This window comes from Poeciliopsis prolifica, unplaced genomic scaffold (assembly GCF_027474105.1).
Source record: "Poeciliopsis prolifica strain line A6 unplaced genomic scaffold, Auburn_PproV2 SCAFFOLD167, whole genome shotgun sequence".
In the NCBI taxonomy this organism is placed as follows: Eukaryota; Metazoa; Chordata; class Actinopteri; order Cyprinodontiformes; family Poeciliidae; genus Poeciliopsis; species Poeciliopsis prolifica.
The window spans coordinates 85319-111822 of NW_026562542.1; the positions used below are offsets into that span (position 1 = coordinate 85319).

Here is a 26504-nt window from a genome sequence, read left to right on the forward strand (position 1 = left end):
GCAGGGATACGTTCATTCATCTTGGATTCTTATATGTTCCTTTATGCACCTTGTACTACAATGTACTGGGCACAAAATGGGTGATTACAAAACATGTTTTCCATTTTGATCTAGATTAATGCATAATCTTTTTAAAATTCAAATTTATAATTGGATCTATTCTAGTTGCTGATCTTCCTAGTATTTATAGAATGTTTCCTAATGAAAGGCTTCTTAGTGAGAGGGCAAGGGAAGCAAAAACATTTCTGTTTCATATCCACAAGACATCAAATTAACTTGTATACCTTATAATTGATCATTATTAAAAGGGATGAGAAAACACTTTTGTTCAATTGAAGGCATAAAATGAACAGATTAAGCTACTACACAGCACTCGACGCCTAACTAATGCAAGAATAGTCACTGAAGATTTGAAACCTATTTTCCTTTTTTTTGTCTAGCATACAAAGTGGTTTTGGCATTTTTTTATTTTTTTTTTTTTTGCTGAAAGCAAAATAAAATGAATAACAGCAAACCATTTTTAATGTAATTCTATAGCAAAACCGACACCTCATTTTCAAGCTTCATAGTCCCTCCATTGACATTGATCGGTGTTAGACGTAATTTATTTTAAACCTGTACTTAAACCTGTACCTGTACCTGTACTTAAACCAGCAGCTTTTCACAATTTTAATTTCACAAAAGAATAGAAAAAGCTTGAATATTAAAGTATAAAAATATAAGAACACTTCTCACAAATGTTCAACAATGAGGTTTTATATTAAAAATTTAAAGATCAATTTTGTTTTCAATATACTTTTTTTCTGACCATTCTTCAAGAATACAAGGTCAGGTCAGATTCTAAATTAATGTCTTTTATTATAAAATTTTAAGAACAATCTTCCCAATTTACTAAATAGAATTAAGATTCTCCTGTTATTTCATTTTTTATGTCTTAACATGAAAAGCTAAAAATACTATAACCAATGTGCAATATTCCAGTCCAGATTTAGACTTAGTGAGAGCAATTCTTTTAACATGCATATGTTTTGATCTGTGAAATTTTGTTGGAGTACACAAGGATAATCCACACATGCATAACTCCACCACCAACAAGCCTAAGATGTGACTAGAGATCATAAATGCAGTCCAAATTTATTAAAAACTGTTTGGTTAACACCAGTAGGAATCATAATTCATTTGTTAGCTGCCAATGGTTGTAGAAAATTGCAAACACGCTGTAAACTTTGTCTTATCTGCCATTTTCTGTTTTCTATAGATCACCAGAAATTCTACTAGAAAAGCATTTTCAAATTGCAGTCTTCTTTAATCCAAGTCATCATTTTAGCTAATGAGTCTTTATTTATGAACAGTCACAATCCTATAAATAAGATGTTGAGCCTAAAACGCTCACTTTGATATCCAGGGCTTATAATAATAGCTTAACCTTACTTTTTAATGAGGTCACAAACTGACAGCAACCTAGATAAATGAGGAAAAAGTAATTTCAATACTGCGAGAATGGTACAATCACCCTCAGAAATGACAGCATGATGTGTACCACAATTGACTAAATAAGTTTATATCTGATTAAATCCTCAGTGTTTTTCATATAAAACAAACAATATGTATGTTGTGCAATTTCAGTCTGAAACCCTAATGAACAGCTCTACCAGTTGTTCTTGTGATATGGTAATTATTGCTGGAGGCTTTGACAGGGGGACAATAATCTTCTCTCATCACTTCTCCTCTCCACCTCCATGACAGCTTTCTTTTTTCGCCCTTAATATAGAATGAGGGATAATTATCACCTGATTTTGAATGACGACCGTCAAAGGTAAATCTGGTTAATTTGGAATTTCTTAATAAAGAGAAAAAGGGACATCTTTCAATGTGTTACGTTAAATATCTTTATTAAAATTATGTGAATCAATGCAATTTTGGTGTTATACGGTATATGCAGGAAATGACTTGAAAACAATGTTCTGCTCATTTCGCGGTAAGTCTATGATATTGGACATGTCTATAAGGCAGTTTTGCTCCATTTCATGAAGTCGTTAGGAGTTGGAGTCATTGACAGAACAATGATGAGTGAAGATTGAATGGGAAAGGAGTTCAATAATCAGTCCTTTCCAGTTCATTGGGAGAGGTCAGAAGGCCTTGTGCTTGTACTGAGCTTGGCTCTCAGGCTGCATAAATGCATACAATCAATGGCCAGACCTAGCAGGAGCTTGTAGGACTGCATTTACAACTTGAGCTAAATCAAAGGTCCTGTCAGTGCAATCTGATTCCAATGGAGGAACTCTCCACATGTCTCTAAAACCCTGAGATGGTAATGGCCTTCCTGCTGTGACTATCTGCACTTCTACTTCTATGTATACTTTGCATTTATATAGATTTTATATTATTATTGGTACTCCATCTTTCTTCAGAGAACTTAATAGAAATAATTGTTTAGTTTTCTAATCCTTTTATCTAACAGTAGCTTTAAAGGGGTCCCTTTAACTGCAGCAGGCAATGAAGAAAGATTAGAGGGTTTGTGTGTTTTGGAAAGAGATTGAAAATTACATAGGCAGTCTCTGTCAGAAATTTGATGCAAATTTGCAGGTGCAAGTGTTAAGGGTACGGAGTTCCCTGCATGTCCTTGAATATAATATTTTTAAAGTCACTGTGGTTTAGATGATGGATAGGGGAGATGAAGCAATTGCCTCTCTAGGTGGTCTAATTATATGAAAACTACAATTTTCATTTTATTCCAGGTAAAGGTAGCATACAATTGTAAATTAAAAGCATTTAAATACATCCTTAAATTATACGACATTGTGTTCTTACATGCTTATAGGTCTCTTTCTCTCAATGGTTGTTTATACCAATCAGTCAAAGGTAGACATCTAGGTAATTGATAAGTATGTCTATAATATTGATCACATGTGAATATTTACACAAAATGTTTCTTTTAAAAATGAAAGAAGGGTTTTCAATACAGAAAGTACATAAAAATGTCCCTGTACTGTACAGTGTATACACTCAATACTTGCTAACGCTCTACTCATTAAATGAATTATTCAGCAGTTTTGCATGCCATGTTGAGGTTTTACAGAAAGCCGGGTTGCTTTAAAAGTGTCCTTCAGCATATCTGCATTGTTGGGTGTCTCTTGTGTTCTTCTTCACTATATTCTGGAAATTCTCCAAGATTCAGGTCAGATGAGTTTGCTGTCCAGTCAAGCACAGACAGATATTGCAATGATTTAAAAAAAAAAAAAAAAAAAAGGGCACTTGTACTTCTGGCAATGTAGGAAGGTTCCAAGTCCTTCTTTAAGAGGTAATCAGCAGCTCCATAAAACCTGCCAGTGCGACGCATACTCTAAAATTTGTAGAGAACTGGCATGAGTCTGGACTTGATAAAACCCAGTCGGCGAACACAAGCAGATGACATGGAAAACTAAATCACTGTGAAAACCTTAATGAAACTTGAATCATGAGCTTCTCCACGTGCTCTTCAGACTCTGGGTTCTTGATTTTGCAATTGAAATGCAATCTTTATTTCTGTCTAAAACGAGGCACTTACATAATTTATTAATTGATCATCATTTGCTTAAGGAACTTGTATTCATTAAAATTACTTGTCTAAAAAAGCAATTGAAAATTATTTAGTTGCTTTAGTCAGAAGGCCTTTTAATGCCATATTATCTGGTACAGTTTCCTTTGCCCTCTGCTTTCACTTAAAAACCCCTGATCTTTGATGCTTTAATAGTTTTTAAATGTCAAAAGTCAACACAACTTCAAAAATGTATTTGATTTCAATATATACTGGTAAGTACCACTATGAAAAAACAAAAATGAACGTCCCAACTTTTTTATTTAAAAATGCTTCATTCTTCACAATATCTGAAGAATTATTACAATTAGAATTCAAGTGAATAAAAACACAAACTAATGCCACTAATTAAACAAGCCAAAATGAAACATTTTGCGTGAAGATCTCAGTATCCTCTTCCTGCTTCCACATAATTTGAAATGTAAAGAAGCCAGATAGAGCTAGTAAAAAAGCACTCAGAAAACTTCTCAGAACAAACACCCTGTCTAAGCAGTGACTTTATTTTTTGTTTAATTAAGTTTCACATTTACTATATCCAATATGTCGTGTTTTAGGTAAAAATTTAAATAACATCAGGGATAAAATTATTCTCTCAAAACGGTGTTAATTTAAGACTCCTATTCAATATGGAGGATGTCAATAGCTCAAGTGGCTTTCCTGACCAATGAGGCATTACACAGCTCAAACAGTGAGCTTTGAACTGAGCCAATGATTTTTCTGGCCTAGCTGATAATGCAGGAAAGTTTTGATTTGTGTAAACTATGAAACTCAGGATGCACAGTAGCACAAACTGCAACAATGTTACCTTGAAGATGGTCCTGGGTTTGAATTTGGTCCATAGAGATTGCATATTCTCCCTTGAATAAAGTGGGTTCCCTCTGTGTACATCAACTTCCTCCCACAGTCCAAAAATATGACTGTGAAGTTATCTGATCTCTCTCTAAATGTTCATTTCAGTCATAATCTGTTTTGTTTCAATAAGTAATAAATTGTATAACTGTTTCTTTTTTTTCATAGTTTTGCTGCTTTCTATAATGTACGAGTTTGCATTGATTATGACACATTTTTAAGGAGGCCAAAGCTCATCTAAAACAGTCCATAATTAGCTATTCAAACTGAACAAATGTAAACTTCTATGTAACACGAGTTTTACTTTTTCAATTGCATTACCTAAGATTAATTAACTTTCAGTGATACTCTTCTAATTGACAGTTATTCACAACATCCATAGCTTTAGGGGAATGATTGTCTGTTGTTGGTGTAACACATTTCAATAAAAAACTTAATTTAACATTTCTTTATGTCCTATTAAGTATAGAAATATTCTTATGTCCCTTCCCCCAACCTCCTTCACCAACACCCCTATCCCCCCTTCTTCCTTTCCTCTTAAAATACTGTATTGTAGGGTATACCTAAGTTATCAGCTACCAAAGCCAGCAATGCTGGGGGTGTCTACAGTCAAGCTGGTGATTGGCTATGGAGCCTGGTAGTGTTTGATAAGGCAGGCATATTGGCCTTGGGATCCTGGGCTCAGAACCCTCTGATCCTCTTCATCTTCTAATAAATCATATGCTGAATTCCTGGCTCCTGTTTAATGCATTTGAGCTCTCTTTGAGGTACTACAAGAAGTCATCTGAGGATTTCCAGCACGAAGTCCCACACTAACACTTAACCCTGCTTTACAGGGGAGAAGTTAATAGAACTCACCCTGAAGTTGAAAACTGTCTCTGAAACCCACCTCAAACAGTTTTTCCCTAGATTTCGGAGGCACATTTTTATGGGTGCATAGCTGCAATGTGGAAATGTGTGCATCTAGCACAGTTGAGTCAATCATTTGAATTTCTTTCTTAGAAAGTGCGTCTCAGTGCGTCTGTTAGATGCACACAGTAATTTCTGTTGGAATTGATAGATATTCAGATGAATGACTAACAAAAAATACATTTTCTAATCCTTGAAAACTTCAAGACTTCAACTTGAAAAGGTATTGAGAAGGTCATATTAGCTGGCAGATTAAAAAGCTTCCCTACTATTAAAGGAAATGTATATCTAAAATTGTATGTATAAAATGAATACATGTGAACTGCTATTATGCCTTAAGTGATAAATAAAATATTCCATCAGCTTGAACTCTATCTCTATTAAATTAACACTTTTGAATTCATCTGTGCAAATCTTTTTTTCTGTACTATAACACATGAGCAAATCCTAAGAAAAGTAAATGTGTGGCATTTCTGCCTCCCATCCTTTCAAACAATGAAAATGGCTTTGTTATCTTGACAAATAAACAGGCTAAAGAACAGAAAAAAATTTTAAAGTCACAGTAAGTCAGGCTGAGGTTGGTATTTTTATTAACCCAAGGTTAATAACACAATTGACTTAATTTAATTGGTGGTTGAATTAGCTGCTTTGTGTTTTTTCATTTGTCCACTCAAAATCGTGGTCAAGCAGGCAATTCTGACATTTCATTTATTGTCACATTTATTGATGGAATAAAAGATAAACAAGAAATTTGTGCTGAGAAACTATGCCGTAATAGTTTGAAAAGAAACACAATTTGATGAAATGCTCAACCTTTCATATTTCTGATTAACTCCTGCTAAATCTTGTACGATGGATCTGCAGTGTAAACAAATCAACACAAAGTATATATAACATTTGTTCATAATATTAAGTCTATCTCAGTGTGGAATCGCTGAAGCCTTTTTTTAGCTAGTTTATACATCAATACCATCATACTGTGCCAAATAATCACTCTGTATCCATGATGGAACCATACTTTGATAAGTTAGCTTGATGATATTACTGTACATCACCACTAAAGACAGCTAGTGTCAGCTAGTGCTGGTCTGTACCATGACTGTGAAATAATTTAAGGTTGGAGAGCAGGTAATAACATTAAAGGAAATAAGTTGCTATACTGTCTTGCAAATGTTTTCACACCCTTTCGACTGTGTACTCCCCAAAGAGCTCTGTAGGGGGCGGGTTATCATTATTTTCAGTATACCTATTGTTCTAATACAGCAAACATAAAATTTGCAGTCTAAAAGCTTTATTGTTGCCAGTCACATTGTGCATATACTTATCTCAACAATCCTTTTGAAAGCACCGAGCTTCTGTTGAATGAGGTATGAATTTAAAAAAAAACAAGTCTATCTCTCCCTCACCCCAAAAAACTCTACTTTTAAAATATGCAAAGTACTTTAGAAAGTAAAACATTTTGTGAACTTATGATGGGAAATGCTGGAACATTTCTTATGCTTTATCATCATTTGGCTACTGCTTAACTTATCTCTCCCTTAAGATGACAGTGACAGTCTTTGTAGTAGATTTCCATCTATTGATAGAAAGATGAAAGTGATGTATTTTCTGGGAGCATTCTTAACAGAATTTTAATTAAGAACATCAGTGTAAAACAAGCTGTCTGCATTGAACCACACAGTCTAACACCACTTCACACCGTGATCATCACGGTTAGGTTCAAATATGTCTTTTTCTTAATCTAAATGCACTTACAGAATTTTTCTGGGGGTGTAAAAGAGTGGAGACGATTGTCTTCAAGAGGGCAAACTTGATTTAATGGTAGATTTCCTTTGTTCTCACATTGTTATGGCACATTGGGAGATGGAGTGACTCAAAACAAGAAAAGAGACGGAGAGAATATCTGAAGGCAGACGGGGCGAGCCAAAGAAGTGAGTTGAAATGACAGAAGTATAAAAGAAACCTCAGCGTGTGTAAAGACTTACTGTGATGATTCACAACACACAAAGCCTAAAATCTTGCACATCATGAGATTTTACAGTGCCAAGCGACAACTGAGTGGCAAATAATGAAAAGAACAACTTAATATAACTCCTGTCATTTTTGTGTGTGCTTGTTAGTAAGAAAAAGATGAAGAGTCATTTGTGGTTAAGAGTTTAGACTCCAAGGAAAAGATTAGCAAGTCTCACCAAGTTGATCCCTATTGTCCAGGGTAAGAGGATGAGTACCGTAGCCCTCTGCAGAATTTTATTCACTCAGCTCACAGAAATCAATGAGGGGATTGTAGTTTTTTTTCTTTTTTTCTTTCTGATTATGTTGTTTTCCTCACAGTTTATATTCTGTTACTTGAGAGGAGATTAGTGACAAACAGAAAAAAGGTGATAATAGTAGGTAGTTTCATTAGGGCAGACATTGTGTGGTCTCTGACTTTGCAGTAAAAGAATTCCCAGTCCTCTTGCTACTAAGAAAGAATATTAAAGCTATTTTTACTTTCATAAAATATTCAATATTTTATCTAATACTAAAATGACACTTGTGGCCAAATGGGAAACTATAAAGCTGTATTCTTCTTAGGATTCTAAGTTAAAAAAAAGTTTTTTCCACAGTTTACATGTTTGACTGTAGACACTGTAAAGTAAAAGTAACTTCATGATTCTCTTTAGCATAAAATTCCCAGAGTAGCTGCTGGGATTTTCACACAAGCTGATTTTAAGATGCATAAGAGCAATCAAGGCATATTGACAGCAATATTTTGTGTAATAATAGTTATTACATGCATATCAGTAGCAGAAATCTGTTGTATGAACCTTTAACAGCCTTAGTACATTATATACACTGGCAGCATCTTGATAAATTCACAATCGTTTTTCCTTGTGTTGTGAAGTCCTAAGTCTTTCACCCCAAGTCAGAGTCAAGTCTCAAATGACTAAAATTAACATTTTGCACTGAATGTGAACCATGTAGACTGTCTGAAACAGAATTGCTGTAGATTATAAATTCCCAAAAATATCCTCAGGCTAATTTTATGCAAAAAACATCTAGTAATTTTAATCATTTTCTTGATTTTAATTGCTTGCAAAGGAGATTATGTAATTGACTAAAAATTCAAATATGCATTTATGTTAAAAAAAAAAGGGGGAAATGTAAGTTAACTGGTTACTCTGAAGAATTTGGAAAAATTTATTTATTTTAAAGAAAAACATCTGTCTTTTTTCATCATTATGATTTTAATGACCCAAAGTCATTTATTATAGAGGTCAGTTTAAATGAAATTGATGTTATTTTGATATTACAAACAAACATGACATGTCATGAAATATTAATAGCTTATGTTTTATGGACCTCCCTATTTGATAAGCCATCTAACAGGTTTTATGGATATATAAGTGACATCTGTGGTTTGTTGCTTACTTACTGGAAATTCGTTCTTGATGTTAGCATTAAATGAAAACAGACAAACCTGGAAGCTTGACCTTCTTCTTGATGCTTATGTTCAAATATTATAGAAAAGCAATCCCTAATGTGAATAATATTGCAATAGCAATAATTTATAGACCCTAAGGTAACTCAGAGGGTAAAATAGTCATGTAGTCAAATGATCTAGATGTAACAGCTTATTTTTACTGCCAGTTACATGAGTTTGAGACTTAAATAGTTTGAATTAACAGTCTGGCTATGAAACAGTCGTGTGGCAGCTTTTGAGCGCTTCCTTAAGATGCTGACCTCAGTCCTTATCTCTTTTAACTACCTACTACTATGACCCCCAGATAACCTTTGTGGTTAGATTTGACATCCACCTTTCATATTACTAACATGTTCATATAAACTCATTCCAAATAGGCGACCTGGTAAAGCCCTCAGTTTTTTCTTCTTTTTTTTTTTTTTAAACCTGTTGGCAAATCATATTCTCTGCTCTGCTCCACAAGTGTGCTGTCACCTTTTGCTTTATAGATTATTTTTGATTGAACATTACAGCATTATGTAAAACCACTTATGTGAAGAATTATTGCGAACTACTTTTCAAAATTAGCAGCTGTAATATAATATTTTTACATTCCTGCCTTTATCATTTCCTGTTCAATTCTTATAATAAATTCTGCAAACTCTAAGATGTGTGAACAAGTATTGTTAATGGCAAATAGAAATGTCACTCTTTGCTTTTAAAGACTGTCTTAAATATTTGGGTAACTGGAATTGAAAGACAGATCTTCACACTAAATAAATAAATTATATTAATAAAATCTAAAAGCAGCATGGAAGAATACAAACTACCCTTACAGCCTAGTAGAAACATTAGGTGATGAGAGATTTATGAGCTGCTGCAGGTAAAGCACTCTTTTTCATTTCAACCTCTGGATAGGCAGCTTTGACCATGGTGGTAAAACTCCAGAGACCAGAGGCATTTTACACTTCAAATCATTTTCCTTAATTTAGTCTATTACCTCCAACTTAAATCGAAATCACACAGAGCAGAAATAAAATGAATCAGCCAGAGTGTTCACATTTTACATAAGTTAGGTTTTGTTGCATATAACATGTGTAAGAGAGCAGGATATCAATTTACGAGGATTACCTTGAGTTTGTGAATCTGTATAGACATAATTCGGAGAAAACGCTTGTATAATGACAGGATGCTGGGAAAAGGAAGCATGTCTTCATATCACTTATTGTTTATCATAGATTATCTGTTTTTGATTAAGAAATACACAGAGCGTAGGCAACAGATATTAAACAATTTGGATAGTGAAAACTATTAAAACATATTTTTGACATTTTATAAAAATCTCACATATATAAAACTTACAAAAGTGAGTTTGTAAGCGACATCTCAGTTGAAAGTGTTGACCTTTTCCTTGGTGAATTTAAATTTAGTTCAATACACTCTCACTTCTGGAAGATGACATTGATGGTATTAAAAAAAAAAATTCTGCACTTCTATTTTTAGAAAACAGCATTTCCACTGTGAATAAGAAACAACTTACAATATATTTTTGATTAACATTTTATTTTTTTTTCTCCTACAATATAAGATGATTTTACAATTTTAAAAACTTGCAATTTCCTTTATTCTTATATGGTATTTTCTTGTGTTTTAAGCTCTGATTGTCTTTTTGGCTTGTTTTTTTTGTTGTTGTTTTTTATGGCAATGTCACTGCTGTAGTTTGATTGGTTGATGCCTGGAGCCACATCTGTTTGATACAAGAAGCCCACATCGTCTAATTTCACACACTGTTTGAGAGAAATATAACAAAATTGTGGCGAGGAGAGGAGAAAGGAAAATAGACCAGCAGGCAATTGAGATGAGTTGAGAAAGGGAGTAGAGTGGCAAAAGGGACAGGAGGGGGGTTGGTAAAAGCAGGTCAGGGAAAGAATGGCTAACATGGGGTCAGTGACAGAAAAAAATAGTTATTCCAGAAAAATTTGAAAAAACAGAAAGGCCCAAACATAATTTGGAGGAGAACAGCAATATCTCTCAATTTCTTTTCAAACATCTGCAGCAGTCTCCTTTTGCACTTGAGGCTTGCTCAGAAACAAACTAATCTGAAACCGACAGAGACAGGGTTAGCGTCGAAGGTTTGATAGATCCAGAGGGAAATCTCCTTCATACATAAATTGGCTATTCTATGTTTCACCTGCCTCTTGACATGTTTTCATTTTGTGGCTTCTTTTATCATTCTGTCTTCTATTTCACTGTCCACTGTCCACTGTCCATTTCACTTCAGCAAATGTATCTATTTTAGATGAAACAGTATGGAAAGCTACTTGTTCCTGAGAAACCAAAAGGTTAGGGAGCAGCTCTGCAAGAAGTAGCATATGTTCATTAATAACAGCCACAGTGTTGCAATGAGGTGTCCTCAGGAAGTAATTAGCTGTGATTACTTGCACATTGTCATGTGCTATTTTTTACTCTGTTTAATTTAATTGTGTGCCTCATTTGTTTACCCTATAATTTTTCACAAACTCCCCCCTGATTATCACCTTTTTACCGACCCAAACAGAGCTGCTGTGGAACCTCTTGGCTTAAAAACAAAGACTAAAACATTTCTTTGACTTTTTTTTTTTTCTGAACGTCTGCATCATACTTCTGCTGTTCACCCTCAGGGTACATGAAGTGTCAAAAAGAAAGTCCTTCTATGTTTAATAAGTTCTCATTAGCATCATCGCTGAGAAGAGACTGATATAAGACCTGAGACACTGAAACTCATTAGAGAAAAGCTTGAACTTCTGAGAGTGACACACAGACGCATTAAGATTTTTGCTACACTAGATCCTAATATATAAATCGTAGTGCTTTAATGACCATCAACTACAGTTGGCTAAATGACCTCATTACACTCGGCCCTGCTGAACTGTTAGAGTAAAACTGACCTTTATAGTTGCCGTATTGTAAAAGGAAGATGGTGCTTCTGTTCAAATCAGGTTTTATTCATTTGGAGATATTACTAGATTTCCCTTGAGGTCTTTATACCAATTAGATTTCAAATGTGTGTCTATCTGGAGAGCCATTCAGACTGGATTACTGTCACTATGGTCAGTTCTTACCCCTTATGTGCACTTTGTACACAGCCATTTTGTCCCAACCTACTTCCACTACTTTTCTACTAGTAAATAAACCTTTCCAGACACATTTTTAAAACCACTTTGTGTAAGCTTATTTATCATAGTAATTACATATTTATATGAATAATTACAATGAATATAAAGACGCTCAAATGTCATAATTTATTGTAAAATATATTTTGAAGACTTTCACTGCTCCTTTGGTCTGCAACATAAAGTCAGGCCAGTTGACTCTTACAAAACATAAAAGCTTGTGATCCCCCAATCACACCAAACTACCTGAGTGACCTCCTGTAGAGACTGCTTATCATTCTACTTAGCACACACATTTTGCTTAACTTGTCTGATTAAATTATAGAAAATTACTTCAAATTGTTATTCGTCATAGCAGGTAGGAATTGCTTTAACAGCAGAATTTTGTCAACAAAATGCATGCCATTTTGGTACAAGTTTGTGGAAAAAAAGAATAAATAGAGACGTGAAATGCCCCATTGTTTCAGCTCAATTGGAATTAATTCTAATTCTTTCTTATTATACATTAGATTTTTCTCTTTTCCAATGGCACTAGAGATGGTGTCTTACTGGTTCTCAAATCCTCGCATTTAAAAAATACAACATATTAGCCGGACATGTTTTTGATCAGTACATCCAACAGCCTCCATGAACATTGTTAGGTGTGGTAAAGTAGATATTGTTTAGCTGTAGAAAACAGTAACGTGATAAAAATTATGTTGTTGGCAAAACAGTGTTAAAAGCATTATTATCTGAACTTAAGGCACATCTAAAATCTTTGCAGAATTTTTGGTGTATTTCTTGTATGATTTTCAGAGACTTTTTGTTGGAAGATAGATTTTACTTCCTCTATTTGGCCAGATAAATTATTATTAAGCATGTATTGGATAATGTGTTTTTATGACCAGGTAAAATTAACGGCAAAGAAAATGTGGTGGAAAACCAGCCTAGATTTATGAAAAAAATTGAAGGACGTCCAGCAAATCTAGACTGCAGCTGATCAAAGCCTCTTTTAAAGATCACACAAAATGTCTTGAAAGGGCTGTGCAAATGAAGAAATACACAAGTTGTGAATTTGTTTGTACCATATGATTCCCATCTTCTATGACTTCTTTAGCTTAAGCCTGTTAGTCCATCAGCCAACACCACAGGAAGTCACACCAACTCACTAGGTGTTGCCAAAGGTAGCACATGAGTACATGATTGCATTTACTACCCGACTCCTTTTTCAAATAGAGAATTTATTTTATTTTGTGTGTGTAAGAAGGATTTCACAGAGTACAGCCTGTTGTTTAAGAAATATGTTTGGAATAAAACCATGTTGCCTCCATCTTTGAAGAAAAATATCTTCTGAGGTTCATTTAACACCTAAAACACAAAAGCATGTCCAAAAAAAAGAGGCTCTTTGTTTTCATTTGCTGTCTACAAAATCTTCCTGATGAGTTTTTTCCAGACAATTCTCGCAAACAGCTTGAGGGGTGATTGCTAAAATAAAGTGACAGAATGTCAAACTCTGCATTCTATGTTTTTCCACCTGTATTTCAGTTTGAAAAAAGAACATGTGGCTAATAATTCAGGCAACATCAACACAGGAGGTACCTCTTTATGCCTGAACAGATGGGGAGCAGGAGTTGCTCATCCGGCCTGTCATCACACCTCCTTTTTGTTTGAATGACTGCTGGTCTCACGCGTCAGGATTCAATTATGGCCAAGACAGCTGTGTCTACTGCGTGTCCACACAATTTCTCCATCTGCTTATGTTTTAGTTTCTCTAGCCAGCAGGTTGATCTCATCTTTCTTCGAATGCTTCTCCTCACAGGTGTCCTGGTCCACTTTTGCTCAAATGTGGAGTGTGAACACATTGGGCACTGTACACAATGGGTCACAAATACAAGCATCTTGTTCAAAGCACAACAAGAAAAAAACAACAAAAAACTTTATTAGGAAATGAATCTGCTCTAGAAATGATTCCTCACTAAAGGTCTTTAAGCTATAGATTTTATTCATCCATCCATTCTCTTACGACTTTGTCCCTCGCAAGACATTTCAGGTGAGAGGCAAGGTACACCCTGGACAGGACGACTGTCCATTTCAGATTCCATTTCTTTAATTTATCACTTGAAAAAGTGTTCAAGTTTCTTGTACCTGTTCATCTGTTGTCATATTGCAACATTTTCCTTTTATCTTTTTATTAGATTCAGACCAACAGAAAGTGAATTGAAAGGGCACATGTTTTTGATATTTTAGAAGAAAGTATATTTTGCATCTGAGTGTTTCTGCATTGACTGTTTTTAAGGAGAAAAGTGTCCCAGTTATCTGTGAGCAGCAAGGTGAAAGCTATAGAACATGACCATGTAGCCCTTTAAAAAGAGTATACTTATAAACACAAAGATAGGAGGGGCACTTGCAAATCCCCTGAAAAATTAAAATATTTAACACATTATTAATGGCATGAAGACTGTTCAAAATGTCTAATTTAAAATGTTCTGATGACTTTTGTTAGATCAACTTTGTGTTTGCATATTATTGAACATTGAAATACGATTATGACAAATTTGTCATTGGCGTCCCATGTTTTTACTTTTTCAACAATGATAAAAGTTACTGCAGAAGAATTAATACACACTTCAACACATGCATTATGACAATTTATCATGCTTTTTGTTGCTTTTATTGGTGAATTAATTTAGTCATTTTCAGAATTAAGTGCCAAGAAATAGTTATAAAAATAAACAATCAAATCTGAATTTAGTCTTTGACCTCATATGACACTCCTTCCCACATCTTTGCTGTGTGCTCTACATGACTTACAGCAAACCTTTTATGCTACTTTTTACAGTTGTCTTTCAATGACGTCTTTCTTGTTGTGACTCATCCATAACAGCCAGATTTTTAAGTACATGACCAACAGTGTCCACATATTGTCCTCAAAAATGTGTGTAGCTGTTCCAGAATCACAGTTGACATTTTCACTTATTCTGTGATTAATGCTCTCCTTCCTTAGGTTGTCATTTTAAGTGAACGACCATGCCTTGGTAGGGTTGCAGTTGTTCCATTCTCTTGTTATTTTAAGTCGATAGATTGAACAGTTTTCTGTGAGCTGTTTGGCCTGGGATATTGCTTTATAACCTGAGCTTGTTTCAGATCTTTTCACAACACTATCTCTGACTTGTCTTCTGATCTCTTCTTCAAGAAGTTGATTGTTTCCTAATGTACCCCAACAAACTTCTGAAGCCCTGAGCTGTATTAGCACAGATTAATGCACAGGTTAACCCTAATTACTATTTAGATGGCTTCTCCAGGGAACTGCTTGGACTGTAGTTTACTTGTGGACATCAGATTAAATGAGGGTAAACATAAATGCAATTTTTTTTTTTTTTTTTTGTTCTGTTTTTTTTTTTTTTGGTCTGTCACATAAAATCCTAGATGAATACATTCACAAAGTACTATAAGCATGCTAGTAAACAAAGACTCACACAAACATTTGCTCTCTATCTCTTGGTGATTATTCACTGCCGTTTCACTTTTTTGAAACAGATTCATGCCTTTGATGAATTGTTATCAGTTCTAATCAAATCACTGAAGAGGATGAACAAAGCCCTCCTTGGGTTTCCATGAGAGATGGCAAACGTTTATTTTTTTCTTATGCTGTCTTTGACATCCAGATAACGGTGAAAAGATAAAAAAAAAACAATTTCTAGTTAACTGGGTTGATGTACTACTTAGCTTTTTATTTTTCTGTTTTTGAAAAAAGGAATTTCATTTGTCTTGTGCTGCTGCTTTTCATCCAGAGTCCCTTTTGTTGTGACAATCATGTTTGAAATGTATCCTAAAAAATTGAAAACATGAGTATTTTTCTTTTGAGCTGATTCTTTTACCTTTGTCTGTTTGTGCTTTCCTTCTCAACAAATGACAAATAGACGTTGCTTAAAAGTCTTTTCAAATTGTCATAACTGATTTTCCACCTCACTTCACCCCCAGTATCGGTTGTCAAATCAGGACATTGTTACTATTTGCCTGTTTTTGAGAGTGCAGACACTCATGTAATCCTCACAGACATTTTGCTTTTGGCTTCAGTTTCTGTTTCCACTTACTTTTATCATCTGCCTCTCTGGCCACTTCATTCCTGTTATCCCAATCAACTCATTTAGGAGTAACAAAGATCATAGTCATAAGAAAGTGTGTGAAATAGTTTCTTAATTGCTCATAAAACAGGGCAAACAGCAGTTATCTTTTTAATGAGACACAAAGAAGCAGTCTGACCTCTCCGGCCGATGTGCTTCAAGCATTCATCATCCCTGTCTCGCAGGACAGAGGAGTGAGAAGCAAAGAGAGCATACCGCCCTCTATTGAGAGCAACAGCTCACTGCAGGTCAGCAAGATAGGTAGAATGAGGTTGAAAACAAATAGTCCAGGATGAAAGAAGGCATATTAGGAGAGAGAGACAGGGAGGCAGTAATGCATTGTAGACTTCAGCACTAAAGCTCTTATTGTTTGCAGCTTTGTTGTAAAGCTTGAATGCCTGTTGCAGATAATTGATTTGTCTGTAATTGCACAATAAAAGTGCAAACTACATAATTACTACAGTTACTACTCCTGAGCTCAGCATGGGGTCAAGCTATATAAAGTAGTGGAGCTTTGTATTGCTCTAAAATTCTGCTTCAGAAATACGAATCTATAAAAGGTGGTCGACTTAATGGATATAATTCAGTTCATAGCTTTTGCTGAGATATTTTTCTTTACTTTACTTTTACTTTTAACAATGTTTTTTCATGTTCTTTATATTATATCTACCTGTAGCTGGGTTAATATCCATATGCAATGCATGCATAACTGTGTAAATATGTACACACATACATAAACAATCTCATTGTGATGGATTCGTCCATTCTGCGGTTTAAGATGTGTATGCAGCCAGTTGTTGCTCGCAGCCTAAAACGTGTAATCTACCAGGAGCTTAATTGAGCACAGTGTTTTCTCACTGATCCATCAGTGTGAGATATAAATAAATAAAAATTGATTCACAAATTTGATTTGATCTAGATTTTGTATAATCCCTACTGTCAAATTTAATACACACATAAGTCTTAACATGCATCCTTAAAGTCTTCTGATAACTTGAACTTCAAGCAAGTTTTATAGCCACCAAAAAGGTTGTGAGTACAGAGCAATTTTCTTTCCAGATTTTGTAAATTTCATTGAAACTCTTCAGGGGTCTAACAGACATTAAATATTTAAAAATTTCTCTCACATTTTCTAGAGGAAGCCATTTCAAAAGCTAAATGCTTGTTTTTTTTTTTTTTCCCCTCTCTGTTTTTAACAGTTCCCAAACAGGTCTGTAGAAACACAGTTGGGAACAAATCGCTACACTCTTATCTAAACTGCCACATGAAATCAAATACGTAATCATCGCCTATGAAGTCTGGCATTAACGGGAAATAGACAGAACACCACCACTTTGTGTCTCCTTTTGAAATATTTAGAAAAAAAAAATGCCTAAAAATAATAAAGCAACAAAATGTGCTTAGGGCCACTAAATCAAATGTAAAATACAGTATGGAAGTGGAGATGGCAACACAATTGCTTTGAATTAAATATTTAGCTGTGGTAAATGATAAATGATTAATACTTATTTTAAATCTAGACAAAGTTTTCAAAACACTAACATTTGCCAATTGGCAGTAGGTGGTGGCAGTAGCATGCTGTGTGGGGGCGTTTCACCACCAATGATGTATTGAAGTCAGACTACCTCCAGTTACTTTAACTTACCTCAGATCAACTGTGAGCTCATTAAACCCGTGGATTTAATGTTTTAAAAAATATATTTAAAACTGGCATAAGAAAGTAGAGAACAGAATATTAACTGTTTGATGTTTGTTTTAAATTTCCTAGGTCAGTCCTGTTAAAAAATGTAGCGTTCTTTAAAAGATTTGTCTGTGTAAAATTTGTTGAAGAAGCTGGTTATACAACCAACCTACCCTGAAAAAATAACATCCTTCCATCCATTATCCAACATGTTTATCTCTCTAAATAATATGAAATTCATGCACACAATGTAATGTATGTAAACTTCTCTCCGGAAATATATCTGTCCTAGATCCAAGCCCCAAAAGTCAAAACACTGGTTTCCTTTTAGTGGTGATGTATGCCAACATCTTGTAGTTTTCACGGTCTGTTGAAGCCAAACATGACTGTAAACTGGTATCCTGTTGTGGGTTGTACCGTAATCCTCCCTTGAGTGCTTAGAGCTGAGATGATATACTACATTTTGAATGCACTCAAAAAACAGTAGCTTTTATTGAGATATTTGAATTTATGTCAGTATATAAACTGACTGTGAAGTGTGATGATTGCATGACCGCTCTTGAAAAAGTCTTACAATCCTAAGTATGTCCAAAATCCCACCATTTTTTCCCTCAGTTCATTCGAACCAAAACTCTTTATTTCTGTTTCTTAACACACCAGTATCACCAGTTATTTAAAGCATTTAAAGCTGAAACTGAAAAGCTTCTCTGACTGACCCAGAATTGCTGTTTCTGCCCTCCTCATCCACAGTGATTTTCACTTTCTGTAAGTGTTCTCTTCCCTATTTATTAACAGCCCATCCTGAAAAATAAATAAATAAAATGCACTTTGAAGTGAGGCTTGCATCGCAAGTGTGAACATACGGGAGAGCTGGAGAGAGACGTAAATTCAGACTTACCCAAAATATGTTTAATGAAAAGCTCGGATCTCATCTCTGTCCAAATAAACCCCTCCTCTTGCTGAGTTTGATCTCTCTCCAGGTTTGTTCTAGTTGTCCCTGAAATTGCCCAAGCACTGTTAAGGATCATAATATGGTAAAAAATAAATAAATAAAATAAAAAATACAGTTTGAATATATTTTTTTCCCCTTTGTCCAATCGGTTCAAGTTGTTGTCTTTTCTGCCTTTTTGAATGTGTGAGTGCCATTTTAAGATCCCTACGTATGAATAGTAATTTTCCATTCAGTGGGTATTGTTTGCATGCCACTGCTGGAAAAGATATGCAAGTTTTGACATTGACACCTACAGGAACGGCATTGGCTCAATCAAACAAAGCATTCAGCAAATCAAATATGGTTGCAGTATATTGTTTTGCATTCATTATTTTTTTCTCTATTGTTCGTATCTACAACGGCAAATAGAAAATGATTTTCTTGGCCCGGGTAATCTCAAGGAAAGATGTCGGATACTGTGCTGAAAAAAGATGATTTTTTGACAGCATGATGGTTTTGGATTTATTTGAGAGTGAATATCAATGACGAGATGATTATCTTTAAAACAGATTGTAGAGATCTGACTGAATTTGAGGAAACTTGCAGTTTTTATTATAATATCAGAGGATGGTATAGATCACGTCTCATGAAGTACACACTCTTTTTAGCCTTAAAAAAATTACCTCTGACAAGAACAATGTTACTCATCCTTCATCTTAATTTATTCACCTTTTTTTTCCTCCATTGTCCTCTGCTTCATTCATGTTTACAATTTTAAAGACAGTCTTCCTCCTTTTCATCTTATTCCTCTGGCCCATGACTAGTTCATGTCTTTCTTTGCTTTATTTCCTTTTCTCTTAGCTGAATTCACTCTGTGCCTGATTTCTGGTCTCCATGTCTTCCACAGAGTTGAAGCAGTGGGCTACCAGCGGGTCCTGCAGGTAGATCTGGAGGTGAACGGCTTGATGGTGACTCAGGGGAGCAGGGAGGTGACATGGCAGGTGGAATATCCACTCACCCGCACAGTGACCAGTGAGGTGCAGACCCTCATCCGTCTAGCATCGCAGGACCTAGGCGGGATTGTGCCACTGGCCATGGTAAGAAAGAAGTAGTTTGACACCCCTGGGCACACTCTATGCTCCTTTGTGGCCAATTTCAGACCACCTTCAACTTTGTTACCTGACTCTAACAAAAGCTTACCTGGGCAATGGCCCAAATTGTTGGATGGAAAAAAACAAATGTATAGATTTTTTAAAGCAAAAAAAAAAAATCCCCAAAACAAGATAAGTTTATATAATTTCAGGTAATTGATACACTAAGATATCAAATGTTGGGGTTTTAGATGATTAAAAATATGTCATAGCAGTACGTTTTATTATGTATCCTATCTGTGTGTGTGCATGTGCGTGTGTGCGTGTGTGTGTGTGTGGTGCAGTTTTAAACTTGTTTTTAAAAGTGCTCTATAAATAAATTTGACATTGACCTTTAGCCCAGCTTTATTAACCCTAAGTGTGATGTGAAAGCCGTCTTTCTTGAAGAAGACTTCTGACTTTGTTTTGTATTTATTTATCTTCTTTCATTTGTCTTTTATAAACACCTTTTACAGGTGATTAGGGACTTGGTAATGAGGCACTTTTGCCCCCAGCTCATTTTATCTGAAAACTTTGCTTTGTTAAAACTAAAACTGAACTTATTAGTAGACACAGGAACTGTGATTGCAGTTCTTTCATCACCATTCAGTCCTTCCAATACATGTTATTTTTAACACAACAGTGATGCTCGAGAATGCATTATAGAGATTGCTGATTGAGAAGTTAATTAATATTGGATTTTTATCTTATAAATGTTGATAAATTTGCAAGTAGCATCAAAAGACTAATTATGTTCCGCAAACATGATAAAACATGAAGTTTTATCAATTTCAGTTTGGTAAAAATAAAGACAAACAAGGTTTTTGTTTTCTAACTTGGATGTTTACAATGGGATCGTTTTATTGGGATTGAAATAGACCCACAGGGTCTTATGAATGCACATGCTACTAGTGTATTTGCAGCTGTAATCCATTGTGTCACCAAAAAAGAAGAGCATACATATCATCAAACAATTTTACATATCAGACAAAAGTAATCTTAGTAAACAACAACAGTTTTGAAATGATGATTTAATTTCTGAAGAGAAACATCTGTCCAGGGATTTATTCATCATAGTCTTAAAACTCAGCAATCCACTGCTCGCAGAGTTAATTCTGCACGCATGAGAGCTAAAAGAAAATGGCATTTTGAGTACAAGTAAAAGGCAGATAACTCAGCATGTCAACAGATGTGTTTTGTAAGGCAACGTTAGAAACAATGTCAGGAAACTATTTTATGTTAGGGACCAGATTTTTATCTTTACCTTTTGTGCTAAGATAAACGACATCAATACCTAGTGTTTCATTATTCATCAAGTGCACTATACCACTAAAGGGCAAAAGTGCTTTCACAGTAACTCCTGCTTTTTAAGACTAAAGCAATCACTACAAGAAAGCTAAGTCGAATTCACATAAACAATTTGATTAGTTCAGATTTAACATCAGCATTCAACTTTGTAGGCACATCTTTCATTCCTGGTACTCTGCAGTACTTGTCTAACTGCAGAGTAACAGTCAAATACTGGTACTAGTAGAAACACATGCCTCATGTAGGCATGTGTTTCTTCCACATGACTACATGTGGTAGAAACCTGTGTTTAATATAAGTTTCATCTCCCTGTGATCACTTCTGACCTGTACTCCCATGGAGGGGTGTACGCATCCACACTATAACTATAGCTGCCTGCTAAATGTGAAATCCAGAATCTGCAGTATTCTTCTTTGTTGTTTAAGTTTGACAGCCCTAAAAATTGCACTCTGAGAAAAGTGTGACAACTGTGTTAATGGCACCACAAGGGAAAGTGCAAGAATGATCACAAAGACAGAATAAAACAAACAAAAAAAAAAAAAGTAAAGCACTTCAGAGAAGAAGGCAATCTTCAGTTTGGCATGTTTATAAAGTTTTTGTCTGAAATTTTCTACTGCAGGGCAATTTCTAGGTTTGAGTCTCGGTTTGTTTTGATTGGAATCATTCTTTAAAATGAACGCTTATAATTCCCTACTCAAATCTAGATGTTTAGCATAAAAACAGTATCTAAATCTATCCATTTTCTACAAGTTTGATAGTGTGAAGTATTTTTTGTGTCTATTTTGGTTCTAAACTTAGTGCTTTTAAACTCAGAAACATTATTACAATTGGTGATGTTTCCACCACAAACATTGTTTATTTTTGGAGATTTAATCTAACAAATCAACACCAGGTGGCAAAAATGTCTAAACATAAAAATGAGTGAACTACAACCACAGATGATACGTTCTGGTTGATTTGCTATGTGTGTTTTCAGCGACATATTTGGTTTTATCTACGGAACGCAAATTAGGTGAGGCCCCATCTGTGCAGAACACCTTCCAGATGTTTGCTGTGTCCATTGCATGTCTTGTGGCAAACTGCAAAACAAATGTCTTATGGGTTTCTTTCTTCTTGCCACCATTCCATAATGTATACTGGAGAAAGGGAAAAGAAATTCCACTGAGGGGGCTCATCTGAGTCAACTACCTAAGGCTCATGGTAGAGTGGGGACCCAGAACCACGCTTTGAAGCTATTGATTTGAGCAATAGCTTCAAATCGGTCAGAAACAACCAGTCAGAGCTTGGAGGCCGGTCTTTGCACTGTCAATCATCCTTGTGTATACACTCCTCACACCCTTCCCCTTGATCTTTGCTATGCTGCAACTCGTTCCCTGCAGTGAATGCCCAGGCTAGAAAACGTGTCCACCTGTGATGGCAGAAAAACATCTTCCTTAAAAAGGTGAAGTGACTGGCCTGGCCCCTGACAGCGCCAAGACCTTCCTCCTTGACCTGATTGGTTATTTCTGGCCAAGTGGTGTGTTTTTCAGATGGCTTTAGGGCCACAGGAACAAGCCAGAAGAGCTTGATTTTTCTCCCAGATTATATGGCTCATTTTCTACTACCACAACATAATTAATGACTGTTTTAAGAAATGTGCAAAAATTATATAAGCTACATAATGCAACTTTAAGTAATAATTTGTTAATATGTCATTTTTGAAAGAACACAAGATCATAGTCCTGGTGTTTACCAGAAAATCAATCTTGCCATACATGAATTTACTTCAGAATTATCTGAAGACATTTTGATTTGTTTCATTCATTCATTCATTCATTCATTCATTCATTCATTCATTCATTCATTTTATTTTGGTAAACTGTCCACATCACCAGAAACAACAAAGAAATAACAATAAACAATAAGTAACCATTTGTTTTGTTTGTGTTTCAAAAACGCTCACATTTCATTCAACTCTATCCATAATTACATGCATGCACGTACTCACCAACTCCTACGGGAAATTTAGTGAGACAAATTCACCTAATAGTTGTGTTTGGGGACTGTTTAGTGATGAAGCTGGAATACCTGGAGTGAGCCAAAAATGCAAAAAAAAAAATAAAATGAAATAAAATAAAATAGCAAACTCAGTGCTGCACTGTATGAAAGTCCAGATAAATGACCATATTGATACAAGGTCTTTGAACTCACCTTTAAAATGTCTGCTCTGTATCATAACAACAAATAATGGTTTGGTTTTTTTTTTAAAGAAAAATGTGTTTCCTTTGACATCTAAAAGAGAAGGAAATAAAACTGCAATACTAAAATACATCAATTCCAACCTGAATTTAAAACAGCAGATGGGGAGAGAAACCATGAAAGCTTTTCATTTACTATCTTAAAAGACAGTGGGAAGACCTGCCAGCAGAGTGTGTGCCACTTTTTACCGCATCCTCCCATGAATTTTTGATCCCCCTCTTGCCACGCTGTGTCTCTCTGTTCTCTCATTAGAAGAGACAGCCAGTGTGGCCCCCATAGCTCTTTACAGTACATCATTAGCATTTTATTCATAGTTTCTGAAACTAATTCTATTTCAAACCTTATATCGTTAGCCTTGTGCTCACTGTCCCTCAGTATTATAATGAAGGACATTAACACAAAGCTCTGCATTAACTTTTCTGTGATCATATGTAAGCACGTTCTTCTAGAGTTATTTTATGTAGGCCAAATTGAGCTGCTTTTTTCGTTTCTTTCTGCATACAGGCGGCTGGGAGATGGCAGTATGCAGAGGAAACTAGGACTTAGAATTAATAAACCGCTGTGTTCTTATTGTTTGGAGAAGAAATGTAAAGAAAAATGAACCTCATATGTTCAATTTACACAGGTAGCTATAAGTCTGTTTTATTCTTTACTCTTAAAATATTTACCATAAACACTAACATGAGCCTTTTGTCCACATTAAGTTCAAGCTGAGTTGCAGCAACAGTAAAATCAAAGCTCAGGAGATGAAATACTGTGCAGATGTGACTATTACATGGAAACCAGGTGAGTACCAATCAGCAAAATAATGACAGCTGATTTGGGAGCAAGGGTAAGAATCTGAGAATATTAGACTAAACATTATCACAAAAACATGGAACAATTACAGTCATTAAATAACTATGATTAACCACTTATTTTTGGTTGAATTATATTAGTCACATGAAGACTTCACTCCTGGCAGAACTGAGAAATCAAGGTTGTGAAGGCCAGGCAATAACTTTAGACCGAATGCAAAGCAAGACTTTTATGGCGTTGTGACATAGACTACACTCATGAGAGCATTTTCAAGAGGACTGCTGAAATCATCCTATTATAGTTGTTGCTGTAAAAGCAGAAAAAAGCCAGAAAAAAAACAAAACTCTGAAGGGCACACACATCCAGCTAAATATTAGTTAACTTAGCATTAACTGTAAGCGTAGTGAGTGGAGGCGACAAGTGGAGGCGGGGGACTGTTTTTCTGTCTGTATAAACATCCATATGTTTGTAGTGGGAAATGTTTCTCTCATGTTTTCATCCCTCATGTCTTTTTATGCTCTGCATATACTGTGTCGAACCAGTAAAAATTGTCACTGGTGCACCCTTGAGTTTCACACTAAGTTGCAACAAAAAGTTGCATCCGTGTTCTTCACTCATCTTTTGATAAAAATCCAGAGTTCATCCAAAACTACATGTAGCAGTATTTAATGTAGCACAAGACTAAGTAGCATCTGAGATCAGAAGACTAAATTCATCTACTGGAGCTGTTGTCAGTAATCAAACGAAACAAAAGAATAATTGCTTTCAATACTATGTATTTTAAAGAAAAGTAAACATTACAAGACAAAACATACAAAACAAAAACACAATAAATATATACACAGCACTGCAGTAAATCTTCTATATAATTGTGCACAAAAGTCCTTCACTTTTCCCCGCCTGGTCAGTACAATGTCTGACCGACACACATTTAAAAGTCCATTGTGTGTTTTTTCCAGATATTCAAGAGGAGAATGTCCAAGCGCAATTTGTGTCCGATGAAAAGATGAATAATGAAGTGTGTCTATGTAGTGAGATGGAGGGGGAAATATTGTGGACCATCAGCCTCCTACCAGACCAGTATGGAGTCAATTTCAGGTTCTCCTGGCTCCAGCCAGTTATCAGAAGCTCACCATCCTTTAACCCAAAAAGGGTCACCTGGCCTGTATTGAAATAAACAGGTCCAGTAAATTACCATCCTGCTAGTTAACTAGACTGTTTTTTCAGTTATATCCAGAAATAAATACAATCATATCCACAATCAAATCTTTAAAACAACTTAAAGATATCAGCATTCATTTCATTATCTTAAATACATGTTTAGAATTTAAAAGTTAGATGGTATATTTCATAAACAATTAGCATTGGATACCACCACCAACAAAACATATTCATTACTCACCAATTCCATTTATAGATCGCTGTATGAGAACTTCCTGGCTCCAAGCTCACTGGATACCCAGATCTACGTAATTTTTATATTGTGAGGTTTTAAAAGTGCATAACAACAAAGAGATCAACTAATTGTTTGGAAACACAAACCTGCAGCTCCTTTGTCTCCAGCTCTCCCCTCACACCTGATTGGGAAAAGCTGGAGCAGGCCTAAAAAACACTCCAGGTGCAATGATTGGCTGACTACTCTGTGTGATTGACTATCACGCCAACCAATGGAGCAACAAAGGCGGGATTAAGGGCAGTTTTTACCCTGGGTTACACCCTCCCCCCCTAAATCATGCACGTCCCGTGACATGTAAACATTTAGATAATTTGAACAGTGCTAGAAGTAGTGGGTGTCGAAACGAGGGCATCGGACAAACTATGTAATAAAGTTTGAACAACTGAAATAAGCGGATTGCCTAAAGTGCTATATTGAAGTCGTTTAGGCACCATTCTGTGACGTGTTGAACGTTTTGGAGGAACGTCATTAATTTGATTTATGCCATCAAAGTTTAGGGATGTATTCAAAGTAACGTCAGAATCAGAAGCTTGAACAGTCTCACCAATTGGGCTTCCTGGATCAGGCACGTCTTCAGAATCAGATGGAACTTGCTCTACAACCACATCAGATTGGTCTTCAGCACTGGATTCTAGTTCAGTTGATTCCACTTCAACAACTGACTTCACACTCTCAGACTCTGAAGGAATTTCAACAGATTGTTTCTTCATTGGAGAGGCTGTTAGAGCAACAGAGTTCTCTACATCAGAAGATGATGACTTTGTGAGTGTTTTCTCCACTTCAACCGTCACTTGAGGTGGAACTAGATAGAATGGAATCTCTTGTTCACAGTCTTCACCTTCTACAGAGTCATCAGGAGATTCTTGCCATTTCTCAAGTTGTTGATGTCTCTGGATTTTTGGAACTGACACAGTCTCAGTTGATCTTTCA

General features: G+C 35.4%; 1 protein-coding gene across 1 annotated transcript in view; it reads left to right on the forward strand.

Annotated features, from left to right (window-relative positions):
• LOC129356360 (transmembrane protein 132C-like) overlaps nucleotides 1-26504 on the forward strand; it is a gene marked incomplete at its 5' end in the record, with an annotated part of 107861 nt that overhangs the window by 47032 nt on the left and 34325 nt on the right. Inside the window, 1 exon segment of the mRNA XM_055025953.1 lies at nucleotides 19552-19741. Within this exon segment, the coding sequence (XP_054881928.1) occupies nucleotides 19552-19741 (190 nt within the window).